At 36.9% G+C, this 14,886-nt stretch overlaps 1 protein-coding gene across 4 annotated transcripts in view; it reads left to right on the forward strand.

Annotated features, from left to right (window-relative positions):
* The window catches only part of MON2 (MON2 homolog, regulator of endosome-to-Golgi trafficking), a 145,158-nt gene that overhangs the window by 49,510 nt on the left and 80,762 nt on the right, over window positions 1-14,886 (forward strand). For all 4 annotated transcript variants that reach the window (XR_011977243.1, XM_072655240.1, XM_072655241.1 and 1 more), the window contains 9 exons: window positions 127-239; window positions 614-718; window positions 1,115-1,195; window positions 1,278-1,351; window positions 1,435-1,525; window positions 5,667-5,768; window positions 7,052-7,162; window positions 8,518-8,693; window positions 13,860-14,022. Coding sequence is in view for 3 of the 4 variants with exons in the window: in XM_072655240.1 (XP_072511341.1) it covers window positions 127-239; window positions 614-718; window positions 1,115-1,195; window positions 1,278-1,351; window positions 1,435-1,525; window positions 5,667-5,768; window positions 7,052-7,162; window positions 8,518-8,693; window positions 13,860-14,022 (1,016 nt within the window). In the remaining variant the exon portion in view is untranslated. The remainder of the gene's footprint in view (window positions 1-126; window positions 240-613; window positions 719-1,114; window positions 1,196-1,277; window positions 1,352-1,434; window positions 1,526-5,666; window positions 5,769-7,051; window positions 7,163-8,517; window positions 8,694-13,859; window positions 14,023-14,886) is intronic.

Genomic DNA, 14,886 nt, shown 5'->3' on the forward strand with positions numbered 1-14,886 from the left:
GTAACAAAATAACTACATTGCTCAATATTAAATGCAATTATGTTTATAGTTTGATATTTTTGAAAACTGATTTTTAGATAAACATTCAGTATATTTTAATTATTAGATCTTTCCTTTGCTCCCCAGCATATTCCATTCAGGGACAAAATGTTCAGATGATCAGCCCATCAAGTGAGTCTCATCAACAAGTTGTAGCAGTCGGTCAGCCTTTAGCAGTCCAGCCCCAGGGGACAGTAATGGTAAAAGAGATGCCCTTACTTCTTCTTGGCTAGTACATTAACAAGGAAATCTGTTGAATTTTCTCTGGACATGTATTAAATTTTATCTTTTTTAGCTTAAGCAATTTATATAGGGAGATGGCAAATGATACAGTTCACATATATAATCTAATTTCTTGCATGAGTGCAGTTTATGATTTGAGGAACTTGAGTTTAATATACATAATATGATATTTTATATATATGTATATATAAAATATATAATTAATATAGTAATACTGCATAGTATTAAGTTGTTGTCCAAACCACTTGTTTATTTTTTTTAATACGAATACTGTTACTTTCTTCTACCATTAAATTAAAAATTTTGTAACATTTTCTTTTTTTATGTTTAGCTGACTTCAAAAAATATCCAGTGTATGAGGACTTTACTTAACTTGGCGCACTGCCATGGAGCTGTTCTTGGGACATCATGGCAACTTGTCTTGGCAACTCTGCAGGTATGGCATCAAAACCCAGACCAGAGGGGGCTGGTTTTACGTATAGCAGTTAGGACTGCCCTCAGAATTAGGCAGGGTCTGTGGGCCATTGTTACGCTGGACTTTCTTCCTCATGCAGTAGAGGGCAGGGCAAAAAAAAAAAAGGAACTGAAGAAAGAGAGAACACATAGTAGAAAATGAGAAGAGAAAGGCATGCATTGCATGGTGTTCTCGAGTTTCACTCATAATTGCCTCATTCTAATAAAGGTGATGGCAGTGTCATCACCCAGTGTTTGGGGCACACATTTAATCATGTCACTAGTGGTGCCACCAATAAAGTTTGTGCATTTCTATCATTTAAAAACTTTTATTTTTACGTGCATTAATTTGAAATATCCTTTTCTTTCTCCATTTCAGCATCTTGTGTGGATTCTGGGGCTGAAACCTGGTAGTGGGGGTGCCTTAAAACCTGGGAGAGCTGTGGAAGGACCCAGTACAGTAAGCATGAATCATCATTATTCTTGATTGAATAACTGCCCAGAACTCTTCTGTGTCACATTTAATTTTATCTTTCTCTTAGGTTCTAACTACAGCAGTTATGACTGATTTACCTGTCATTTCCAACATACTTTCAAGATTGTTTGAAAGTTCACAGTAAGAAATAATTTTTTCATAGAACAGTTAACCTCAGCTACATTTTATAGATCAAAATGTCTTAATTTTTTTTTGTTTTTTAGGTATCTTGATGATGTATCATTGCATCATTTAATAAATGCCCTTTGCTCCTTATCTCTAGAGGCAATGGATATGGCCTATGGAAATAATAAGGTACTACGTTTTACCTTTATATCTTAAATATTAGATTGCTCAATAAAATAGAGTGGAATTCCTTCATGACCCAGTTTTTAGGGGACAGGATTAAAATTAATCTTTTAATCAACTGTGATGCATGATTTGTATATCAGAGAGGCAGCATTGTAGTGAATATAGTATGTTTAATTTACAGTCAGAAGGATCATTTTTGGACTTTTGGCACTAGCCAACTCTCAGATCATTGGCAATTCATTTCACCTCTAAATGTCAGCTTATTCATCTACAAAATGTGCAAGAATAACTATTGTACATCCTCAGGATTATTGTAAAGCTCAAATGAGATAAATAAACAAATATTTATTATCTATCTACCCTGTGCCAGGAATAGTGTTAGGTTCTGAATATATAAGGATGAAAAGGAAACCATCCCTTTCTTCAAAGCACTTATGCTTAATCAAGGGGGAGCCAGAATGTAAACAAACATATATAAAATAAATTTAAGGTAAGTTTCTTTATAGGGAATAGGTGGCAGTAGGAGCAGTAGGAATTGGGAAGAGTTTCATTTAAAAGGTATAGCTTGAGCAAAATATTTTTTAAAAATAATTTTTCTTTAATAACTTTTGTTTTTATATTGCCTTACTCCCTATCCCCCCCACCCCTTTCTACCCATGCCATATAACAACAACAAAAATTTAAGGAAAAAAAATCAGTAAAACTGATTGGTCCATAGAAAAAAATCTGGAATAATTCAGTGTTCAGTACCTCCCACCCCTGTAAAGAAGGAGAATGCTGTTATCTCAAATCTTTTCTTTGGGGCCATGTTTGTTCTTTGCAATTTTGTTTATTGTTTTTTGCTTGTTCTTTCCCTTTATATTGTTGTAGTCATAATATTGTTTTGGGGGTCTTGAGAAGAGTTTTGTTGTAAAAAAAGGAATGCTAAGAAACTGAGGAGGAAATACAATTCAATGTGTTTTAGGCCAGGAGAACAGTGAAGGGAGAGTCCCAGATATGGAAGCTGTAGGTCATATGAGAGGACCATCCAGGAGGCCAATCAGAATGGATTGTATAGTCCTTAAAGTGAATTAATGTTTTAAAAGGGTGAAAGGTAGATTGAAGCTAAATTTGTGCAGGGCTTTAAAAGCTAAACAAAAGAAGTTATATTTGATCTTAGTGGAAAAAGAGAGCCATTGGAGTTTGAGTAGTGGTGTGATGTGGTCAGTCCTAAAGTTTAGGAAAATTATTTTGGCAGTGCTACTGCAGTAGTTCAGGTAAGACCTGATGACATTCTGACCTAAAGTAGTAATACGTGGTTGGTGATGGGAGTAGAGAAAGGAATGAGGGTGAGAATTGTGATAGAAATGACTTGATTTACTGGCTTATTAGATTTGTAATCTGAGGGGTAAAGGAGAGTGAAGAGTCAAGGACAATGCCTATGTTGGTAACCTGGATGACCTGAGAAATAGTGGTGCTCTTGGGAAAAATAGGGAAGTTTGGGAATGGGAAGTAGAAGTGACTTGAGGGAAGGAAAATGAATTATATTTTGGACATGCTGGAGTTTCAGATGACTACTGGGCATCCAGTTGAATAGTTAGTAGATAGTTGCAGAAGTGTGATTGGATCTTAGAAGAAAGACTGGGGCTCTACTAGGTTTGAAACTAATCTGCATAGAAATGGGAGCTTGCTGAGGTTATTGAGAGAATATAGAATGAGAATAGAGAGGACCAGAACAAAGGCATTGGGAAGATCCTAGTAAAGGGTCATAATATGGATGAGCAAACAACAACGGGATGGAGACATAATAGTCATAGATGTAGGAGAAAAACCAAGAAGAAAACAATCTCATCAAAACCCAAGAGGAGAATTTGCAGAAAGAGATGGCTTTAACTGTTTGAAATCCTGCGGAGAGGTTCAGGATGGAGATTGACAAAAGGCCTTCATATCACCTGTAACTTTAGAGGGAACAGTTTCATTTGGGTGGTAAAAGTCATGCATGAGGTTGCAAGGGATCAAAAAATGAGTGAGGAGAACCGAGAGGCAACGAGAATAGACAGCTTTTTAAGGAAGTTTGGCTGTGAAAGGCAAGAGAGGTAGAGGACCGTGGCTTTGGTGGGCGGTAGGACCAGATGAGGGTTTTTTAAGCATAGGGAAGTTTGGGGGAAAGTAACCATTTGATAGGCAGGAAGATTAAAGAGAGAAGATAATTGTAGGAACAAGTTTTTGGAGAAGATAAGATCAAAAATCAGAGGGGTTGGACTTGGCAAAGAAAAAAGTTCCATATCATCAGATACTGGAGTGAAGGAGGAAGCATGAGGTGCAGAGACAGAGAGAAAGGGAGAAAAGGGAGCTCACAGCAATGCAGTGGAGAGAGTGCTGTACCTGGAGTCAGGGAGACATGAGTTCAAACCTGCCTTATTAGCTGTCACTTAATCTCTGCCTCATGTTCTTCATCTGTAAAATGGAGATCATAATAGTACCTACTTCCCCAGGGCATGAGGATAAAATAAGAGAATAGTTATTGTGTGCTTTGCAAACTTTAAAATTCTATATAAATGCTAGTTATTTATGATATTTTCTCAGTAAAGAACGAGGTATGGTTCTTAGCTGAGAGGAAATGAGGAGAGAGGGGTTGGGAGCTTAAAGAGAGAATGTTTGAAATAGCCTCTAGTTAGGGGGATAGGGAATCAGGGAGTAGTGAAAAGATCACCTTACTGTGTTGAGGGCCCAGCTGAGATTAAATAATCTGAATTTTTAGTTGAATCAGTTGTGTAATTTCCTGTAGTTCCATTTATCAGCATGTGAATAGAGAAGGAAACAAGCATTATTAAGTGCCAGTTATGTTCCTGGCACGGGGCTTTACAAATGTTATCTCATTTGATCCTCACAATCACACTGTGAGGTACATACTGTTATTTCCATTTTTTACAGTTGAGGCAACTGAGGCAGAGGTTATGTTACTTGCCCAGGATCACTCAGCTAGTACCTGTCTGAGGTCAGATTTGAACTCCGAACTTCCTGACTCTAGGCTTGCAGCCTCTAATACTAGGAGCTGAGAGGCAGCAAATAGTGAGATCAATAGAGGGTTGGGGTTTGGCAAGATGTAAACATTGAAGGAGGAGTAAGGGGCTTCTATTATGATGCAGATGATGAACTGCTCTTCTAGATGGTTGAAATGAGGAAGGGGTGAAAATGAGGTTAGACCAGGGGTGATGGCCTGGGAGAGTACTGAAAGGAGCAGTGGGAGAAATGCCTGAGCAGGAGTGGGTTTAAGAGAAGGAAGGCACAGGAAGAGATGGGGCAGTTAGGTTCTGAAATAATGACAGTTATTACCTATTGTGGCTAGCTTGTCTGTGGAAGCATAGGCTTAGTTTTAAATCCTGAGTCAGCTTAGTGTCTGCAAGGTTGATGGTAAGTCATTTACCGGAGGGCTTAGGTTACCTTGTCAAATTAGTGGGTATGCTCTCTATGGTTTCTTCTGACTCAAAATGCAGTGATGCTCTCCTGTAGTGATACTGGCTGGTATGCCACCAGTGCTGTCCTTAGACACCTTTGGAGTCAGATGGCCTTCTTTTCTTGCCTCTTTCCAAGACTTGTTCCAACATCTGTTGTCATTGTAGTTGCTCTTCACTGCGTACTGCTTTACTGTGTAATCTTTACCATTCTCTTCTGTCTTCTCTTCTGCCTTCCCTTCCATTTCAGATTTCTGTTGCTTTTCATGTATTTTTTTGGCTTTTTATGAAATAAAATGGAGGAAAACATGCTCAGTAGCCATGGTCATTCACAACACTGCTTTCCTTCTGGTTTGAGAAATGATCCCCCACAAAATTTGGGAGAGTGGGGAGTAATACTTCTCTCTTCCTTGACTATTTAATTACTGAAAGGTGCTTCTTGGCTACCACCTATCCTTGCTCCCTTTTTTAACCTACTTTGAGGTTCCTAGCCTTTTCATTATTCAGAAATGCCAGAAGACTGGTATTCTCCAAATAACCGAGTGTTTTTTTTTTCTCAACTATACATGAGTACAGTTCCTGCTTCATATCACGTGCTTAATAAATGTTTTTTGTTAAATTGCTTGGTAACCTCTTTTATCTTGTGTAGTTTGATGTTAATGATAGATTTCTTTTGCAATATCAAAATGTAACCCATTTTTTCTACCTAGGAACCATCTCTTTTTGCAGTTGCCAAGTTGCTAGAAACAGGACTTGTTAACATGCACAGAATAGAAATTTTGTGGAGACCTTTAACTGGCCATCTTCTTGAGGTAACCTGTTTTTCTAAGATATACTGTTTGGTTTTTGATAAAGAATTTTGGGTGACTTTTTTCCTCTGTCAATAAAATAAAGAAATATGCCCCCTCAACTGTGACCTAATATGTAAGAATATTTTTGTTGTTTAGTCATTTTTTCTGTAGGGTCCAACTCTTTGTTTGGGGTTTTCTTGGCAAAGATACTGGAGTGGTTTGCCATTTCCTTCTTCAGCTCATTTTATAGATGAGGAATTGAGGCAGACAGGGTTAAATGATTTACTCAGGGTTGTACAGCTAGTGTCTGAGGCTGGATTTGGATTCAGATCTTTTTTACTCCAGGCCCACCACCCTATCCACTGCGGCACCTAGCTGCCCATTATATGCAAAAATAGCCGTCTTGAAAACATTTGGTTATTTTTTTTCCCTGCCTTGGATTCCTGTTGCTTCAAGCAAAGCCGTTACATGGTTCAATGAATGTATAGAATGCTGAACTTGGAGTCAGAAGACCTGAGGCAGTTACTAGGTCTGTGACCTTGGGCAAGTCCCTTAACTTCTCTCAGCCTCAGTTTCCTCCTGTAAAATGAGGAAATCTCTCATAAGAAATTATGAACCCTTTGAAAGCTAAGTATGTGAAAGTGTTCTCTCTAAAATTATCTACAATAGCTTTCAAAGCAAGGAGATTTGCCCTTAAATGTTAATTCCATTAGTAATTAGAATTGCTGTTTCAAAATTAATTTTCGCATAAGAAATCTTTATTACTCAGTTGCTGCATACATTTTGCAAAGGAAGGTATCTATTAAAAAGAATGACTGGAGACAGAATTTGCAGGATACTTTTAGTGTAAATTTTTGCAGAATTTACTTGATAGCCTGTTGTGAAGAACACATTTTTCCCAAGTTTATTTTGAAAGTAGGATGGATTTTAGTAGCTTAGTCTGATTTCATATTAATTTTCTCTGATGTAATCCTATATTTTTCCAGCAACTTTTGTCTTGGTTTTCATCTTTTTTCCTCCTGTTTTTCTTTCTATTGCTTCCTCTTGTCCTCTTGTACAGAAGGTAAGTTTACCTATAGGTATATGTATTTTTAAAAAATTTACTATTAATAAGCTATTGTAGTCAGAATTTGTGCTTAATTTCTTTTTCTGCCTCACTTAAGGTCATTGGAATATTGTTTCTAAAATGTGAGTTGCCAGGATATGTAAAACGATTTTTTCATTAATTTTTTATTTTGAATGGATATGTTTTTATTAATAGTTTGGAAAATGATTGTTTGAATTTTAATGTATTGTATCTTCAGGTTTGTCAGCATCCAAACTCTCGAATGAGAGAATGGGGAGCAGAAGCCTTAACTTCACTTATTAAAGCAGGATTAACATTTAACCATGATCCTCCACTTTCACAAAATCAGGTAATTTGGGGAGACAGATGTGAAATATATATCTGTGTAGATATATATACACACATACATACATGCATACACATATAAATAACTATGTTATCAGTTTAGAAAATGGGTAAAATTCAAGACATGAAATCCTGCTCCTCAATACTTTTATCTAGTATTGTAGTAGAGCTATCATCTACTCAAAAATATAGAAAGCCTGCCTGTTTTCTTCTTATAATTTCATCAAACAATGTATGTGTAATTTCTTTCCTCTTAATTTTAGAGAGATAAGAAAGTCAAAGAGTAGTAGTTATTGCTATCCAATTTGGTCACCCTTTTCAAGTAATAAGATCTTTTACAAATGTGATAATATGCAGTTTACTTCTTTAAATTACTTTCTAGAATATAGCATTTCATTTATGCATGTATGCATATGTATTATGTTCACACACACACCCCCCCAAAAATATAAGTAAGAAAATTATTTTGAGAATAGGCTACTTTCTCCCTATCCCCAGTATTATATAGGTCTCTATATCTGTCTGTTTATCTGTGTATTACCCAGTGTCATTTAAATGGTATTTGAACCTAGGTCTTGCTGACTTCAAGTCCAGTGCACAGTTGACCTCCATATGTACTTTCCAGGTTAAAATTTCTGATCCTGTGAAGCAGAAAATCTTAACCACCATTTTTTTCCTAATTTCTTCTTTTGTAAAGAAACAAATGACTCATTAATATTAGAGTTTTATTCAGAAAAGCATCATCCAGGAAACAGGGTCAGAAAGAAGTCAGTCTAAGCTTTTTGTGTTTATAGATAGAGATTTTTAAATATATAGACATAAATTGATGTTCATATTCATAGTCCTAAAACACGATGTGAAATTGAAAGTGCTATCTGAATTATAAAAGATTTATCTTATATTAATTAGTATTTATTTTAATGTAATTTTGTAGTAGGTCTTAAAAAATATCATTCTTGTGTTTTTTTTAATGCACTTTTGTGTAAACTACATTATAGAGACCCAAAGACAGTTGTAACACAGAGCTTACCATCTCATGGGGGAGGGAGGAAAGAGATGTACAAAATTTACCATAATGCAAATGTAAGAATGGCAAGTGCAAAGGAAAGATTAAGGCAATACATAACTGATGACCTATATATGGTAGTTTTCTCTAGATTATTGACCAGAATGCTCTTTTACCCAGGCATTCAGGACCAAGGGAACCTATTGTTATTTATATAATTAACTACTTTATGTAAATATGTGTGGAGTTTTTCTTTTTAAAAAAAAAAATATCCATTTACTATGTAGTCTGATGTTTTCATATTTTTTAAAATGCCCTTTTGGTTTCTTTTACTAATTTTCTTTTCCTTTTAGAGGTTACAGTTGCTTTTATTGAACCCCTTGAAAGAGTTATCCAACATTATCCACCCTGATATAAGACTCAAGCAGTTGGAATGCGTATTACAGATTCTGCAGAGTCAGGGAGACAGTCTTGGGCCTGGATGGCCATTAGTCCTTGGGGTTATGGGAGCAATCAGAAATGATCAAGGGTAAGTAGTTGAAGTAAACATCTAAAAGTTGATATAAATTAGATGTAAATATACTAATAGTGTTACTTTTAAAATGTATTACTTGTTTACCAAATTGAGCATCAGTATGGTTCCCCGCTTTGAATCTGTCAAAAGATAATTTTAAGTCTGTCATTTAGTCTTGCTGTCGATGTAGTATTTTTAATTGCAAGAAGCATTTTAAGGTTTAATTTTATAAAAACACCACTTTGCTCTTTATATTTAGCAATGATGTCTTTAATCAGTAAATCTTTGTGGAGCTCTACTTTTAAAATTTGTTTTGTACTTCAGGTAGGTTATTGTTGTCAGGGCCAGGATTTATTTTCTTAGTGTATATTGGTCATTTTTATGTGGATAAGGAAAGGTAGGGTGTGGAACTTTGCTTAAATTAGACATTTCCCAAATCCTGTTCTCTCCTGTCACTAAATGGACTTCTTTCCCTTTGTTTGAGGGGGGAACTGGGTCTTTACTTCTTTCACCCTGGCTTAGTCTTCTTGTTACTTTTTTAATTAGCACTTCTTATTTGTAAATTAACTTTACCCATAATACACTTTGATAAACATGTTCCACAGGACATCCAAATTATATTGTAAAATAATTTTGTCTAAATGAACATTTTGCAAAAGGCACCAACAAAAATTCCCACTAGAATGTAAAATCCTTAAAGACAGGGACTATTTTTCATTTTTTTCTTTGCGTTCCCTGTGCCTCCACAGTGACTTGCACACAGTAGGGGCTTAATGAATTTAATCATATTCCCAGTCTTTAGAACCTACATATGAAACTGATTAGATGGTCTAGCTTCCTAGCAGCAAAATCTCAAGGAAAAAGAAGTGAAATTTTCCACAAATTAGTAAGTGAAAAATGAAACGCTAATCTTTGGTGAAGGAGGAATTGACTGAGCACTGGACTTTTCCCTCTTTCTGTCTCATAGCTCCTTGAATCAAGTCTCTTTTTCACAGTCAGTTTTGGTGGTGTTTGGAATGTTTACAAGGCTGGTCTAAAAAATATTTTCTCCATTCATTGGAGCAGTGTTCAACACTCTAGCTCAACTGCATATAGGGATGGTCATACCCTTGGATCTTATCACATAGAAATGTTCCACATGTACTATTCATAACTGCTATATACTATAGTGTGCTGGTAAATAATCCACATTCATCAAAATAATTCGCATTCATCAAAAGCGCCACCCCCAAGGTAAAATGACTACCAGAAGAATTAATGTCAACAAATTACAGCTCTTCTCTGAGGGTGAAAAGTTTGCTGCTGACTTGGAGGGAAAGTTTAGCCAACATACAGGTGGCAACAATGGAGCAGAAAAGGAGTGGGCAACTCTCAGAGATTTGGTGTACAGCACTGCATTTGCTCATCTGGGTCAGAACACTTACAAACACCAAGCCTGGATTGATGAAAATGATGGGGAAATTCAGAAGCTGCTACATGAAAAACGTGAACTCCACAGAATTTACCAGCAGGATAATTCATCCACCTCTAAGAAGGCAGCATTTAATTCCATCAAAAGCAAAGTACAAGCAAAGCTTAGAGAGATGCAGGATTCTTGGCTCAGTAAGAAGGCAGATGAAATTCAGTTTTATTCTGATAGTAACAATCCAAAGTGCTTTTATGATTCCCTGAAAGTTATTCATGGACCAAAAACTTATGGTCCATCACAGCTACTCAGTGCTGATGGAGCCACGTTGATTAGTGATAAGGACATGATCTTAGAGAGATGGACTGAACACTTCCATAGTGTTCTCAACAGACTATCATCAGTCAATGCTGAGGCCATTGACCGTTTACCTCAGGTTGAAGTCAGTCCCTCCTTAGCTGAACTTCCAACTGAAGAAGAGGTTTTGAGGGCCATTAGGCTCCTTTCATGTGGCAAAGCACCTGGGCTGATGCTAATCCAGCTGAGATTTACAAGGTAGGGAGACCATTGCTCATACAAAAGCTGACTGAAATGTTCCAGGTTATATGGCAAGAGGAGGTCATCCCCTAGGAGTTCAAGGATGCCTCCATTGTCCACCTCTGTAAGGGTAAAGGGAATAGATTGTCCTATGACAATCACAGGGGGATCTCCCTCTTAGTCATTGCTGGGAGAATTCTTGCTAGAGTCCTCCTTAATAGGCTGATCCTTCACCTGGAAGTTGGTCATGTACTTGAGAGCCAGTGTGGCTTCAGAAAGGGCTGAAGAACAGTCGATATGGTGTTTGTTGCCCAACAACTCCAAGAGAAATGCCAGGAGCAGAACAGAGGTCTGTACACAACGTTTGTGGATCTGACCAAGGCCCTTGACACTGTTAGTCATGAGGACTTATGGAAAATTATGTCAAAATTTGGTTGCCCGGAGAAGTTCATCAATGTTGTACATCAGTTTCATGATGGCATGTTTGCCCGGGTTCTGGATAATGGACAATGCTCTTGTGCCTTCCCAGTCACCAGTGGAGTGAAACAGGGCTGTGTGCTTGCTCCCATGCTTTTTAGCATGATGTTTTCAGCCATGTTGATAAATGCTTTCAATGAGAATGAACATGGCATCAAGATCAGCTACCATACTGATGGTAAGTTCTTCAATTTGAAAATGTTACAAGCCAAGACCAAGGTGGAGGGAGTGTTGGTGCATGATTTTCTGTTCAGATGATTATGCACTTAGTGCAGCCTCTGAAGCTGAGATGCAACAAAGTATGGATCAATTCTCTGCTGCCTGTGCTAATTTTGGCCTAATAATTAACACCAAGAAAACACAGGTGCTCCATCAGCCACCACCACACCATCCATACGTGGAACCATTGGTTACAACAAATGGAGAAGTTTTGAATGCTGTGGATAAGTTCACTTACCTTGGTAGTGTACTTTCCAGGGATGTACCCATTGACAATGAGGTTGATGCATACATTGCCAGAGCTAGCTCAGTGTTTGGGAGGCTCTGAAGAAATGTTTGGGAGAGAAGAGGCATTAGACTGACTGCCATACTGAAGGTTCACAGAGCCATTGTGCTGACCTCATTGCTATATACTTATGAAACATGGACAGTCTACCAGTACCATGCCAGGAAACTGAATGGCTTCCATTTGAACTGTCTTAGGAAGATTCTGATGATCACCTGGCAGGATAAGGTACCAGACACTGAAGTCCTTGATCAAGCTGAACTGCCAAGTATTCAAACTATGCTTCAGAGAGCGCAACTCTGATGGGCTGGCCACATTGTTGGAATGCAAAATGTATGCTTGCCAAAAAGACTATTTTATGGAGAACTTGCATGGGGCAGGCCATCACATAGTAGTCAGAAGAGATACAAGGATACTCTTAAGGTCTCTCTCAAGAACTTTGAATTTAACTGTGCAACATGGGAGACACTGGCACAGGACCCCTCAGCATGGCATGCCCACATAAGAAAAGGTGCTGTGCTCTTTGAGCAAAGCAGAATTGCGACAGCACAAAGTAAATGAAGGATGCACAAATTTGGGATATCCATCCCAAATATTCACACGGACTGTCTGTGCCCAACCTGTGGGTAGAGCATTCCAAGCTCGTATTGGTCTGATCAGCCACAGTCGGACGCACTGAAATTTCACTTTGTCATGGTGATGTCAGGTCAGAGCTAGGTCTGGCATATCCCCCCTTAATATCTGACTGTAATCTTTCAAGATTCCCTTTCCTTACCACAGTGTCCTGTTGCTCTGCCTATCCCTGCTTTTTTAGGCCTTCACTCTGCTCTATGACTTTATTGTCTATCTTCCCTTTAAAATCTTTATCTTTAAGATTTAGCTGGTCTAGTTTTACAATATTTTGGACCCTAAATGCCTTGTCTCATTGTCTAGTTGCTATTCATACCTTTCTGAATCTTTTCTGATTTCTTTCCTGCCACTCGCATAAAGTCATACAGTCATATTGACCAAGTCCATTACAAATCTATTCTTCAATCACTATTGCATGCTAATCCCTTTACTGATCTCTCTCTGTCACAGACACACACACACACTCTCTCTCTCTCTCTCTCTCTCTCTCTCTCTCTCTCTCTCTCTCTTCAACTGCCTCTAAAATAGAGACCACAACCTCACTTCATGCTTGCCCTGAAAGAAATTGACACCATCCATTGTGAGGCCCTTCTCTTCCTTAATTGCCCCGTTCAGAATCACTGCAGTATCATTCATTCTCAACTTCTCCTTTGCTGTTATCAGGAAGCGACCAGACTCCTCACTTTGTCAGTAATAACACCTCTACTTTTGCCCTTTATTCATTGGACATTGTTAAGTAAAAACTCTGTATTGGCAATTATGAGTCTGAAAATTATGAAACAGTGTATTATAAGCTTACTTTGTGATGAACTCAGCCAGGTATGATAATTTAGATTATCACAGAGTTTAGATATATGACCCCAAAACTGCCCTATGCATAAGGTGAGTCAGCAATGTACACAAATACAATATCATTAAGAAATTACAAAAAGAATTTACTAAGAACATTTTGCAGGTTAAAGATTTCATCTGTCCTTTGTTGTCACTAACAAAGTGGAAGGTTTTCTTTTTCCATCTTCTCATCTTCTATCCTTCACTTTCTCCTCTTGGAAACGCCATCTATTTTCTATATTTGGGAATCTTGTAACTTCCTTCATCTTGAATTGGGGTAGGGTTTCATACTGCAGTAGAGGTTTTAATAAATGTAGTATGGGATTACCTTAAGAAAATTAGGGCCTTGTTTCTTATTGATCTGTAGTGTACTTTTCTTGTAAAATTGTAAGCTGTTTAGAGAACTGATGGAAACTACTGAGAACAATATGGTAGTAGCATGTTGTCTTTCTCACTGATTAAAAGCACTCATATAGGATCCTAACATTTTCTTAAAGTTGCTTCTTTTTTTAAACAAAAGCAAATTAAATTATCTGGTATCTGAAGTCTTTGCAAAAAAAATCTTGAAGCATTATTACACTTGTTTGTAGTATCTTGAATATTGTTTAAGGAATTTATTTTGGAGGAAAATTTATGGGGTAAGAATGGTTTCACTGTAATTTGTTTTATTGTAAAACATTTTCATTATAATGCATTTCTTTAGTCGTGAAATTAGTTGTAATTAATAGTGTTGTAGTTGTGAAATGTGCCAACTTGTACGTACAAATTCATATTTCTTAATTTTTCGTATTTTCAGAGAATCTTTAATAAGAACTGCATTCCAGTGTCTTCAGTTGGTTGTGACAGATTTTCTACCAACAATGCCTTGCACCTGCCTACAGATAGTTGTAGATGTTGCAGGTAGCTTTGGACTTCATAATCAAGAGCTTAATATTAGCTTGACATCAATAGGCCTACTGGTAAGTCTCTTGCTGCTTTCCTTACTTCATTAATATCGTAATTGAGAAGTTACTCATTATTATAAATCTTTCATAATAACTGAATTAGGTATAGGGTCAGAAGATTAGCTTAATACCTTATTTGTAGAGGAAGAAACTGAGACATAAAGAAGTTAAGTGATTTGCCTTAGGTCACACAGACAGCAGAACCAGCATTTTAACCAAAATCTTTTCACTCTAAGTGCCTTTTTCTTGCTATTGCATCCCTCTCTCCTGGAGTTGTCTGTTGTTGCATATTTTTACTACATGATTGGTTTGTGTCTTTTCCTTGTTATATTCGTACCCTTAATTAATGGCTTTTATTCCATTTCTTGTATAATCAATATTATTAAAAAACTGTGTCCTACTTAATTTCACAATCCATATTTCCATTGCTTTTTTGTGTGTTTGAATACTTAAAAGTTTTTCAAGGTGGTATTCCCTGTTTCCTAACCTTATGAGGATCACCAGTAGAATATTGGTATTAAGGAAATTGACTTTTATTAGTCTTCAGTTAGCTTGGTAATATGTTATAATTTCCTAAATTCTGTCTAGCAAATTCTTTGTTCCTACTCGATTTTGGGCATCCACCATTTGCAGTTCTGGTGCAAAATAAATCTTTAAGTAATTGGTCTTCCATATGTAAAATCATGTATTAAAAATCATAGTGTTGGCATAAGTTTAAACTGCAAAAATCTATTGAATTGGAAATCGGTTAGTGCCTGAATGTTAAAATAGTTTTCTCAAAGCTTGCATGTTTTATAGATATATATAATTAGCATTTTCTAGCTTTTGGCTTCACTACTGTCTCTCATACCCTATTTAAGATAAACATTTCTGAAATAG

The sequence above is a fragment of the Notamacropus eugenii genome, chromosome 3 (assembly GCF_028372415.1).
Source record: "Notamacropus eugenii isolate mMacEug1 chromosome 3, mMacEug1.pri_v2, whole genome shotgun sequence".
Classification (NCBI taxonomy): domain Eukaryota; kingdom Metazoa; phylum Chordata; class Mammalia; order Diprotodontia; family Macropodidae; genus Notamacropus; species Notamacropus eugenii.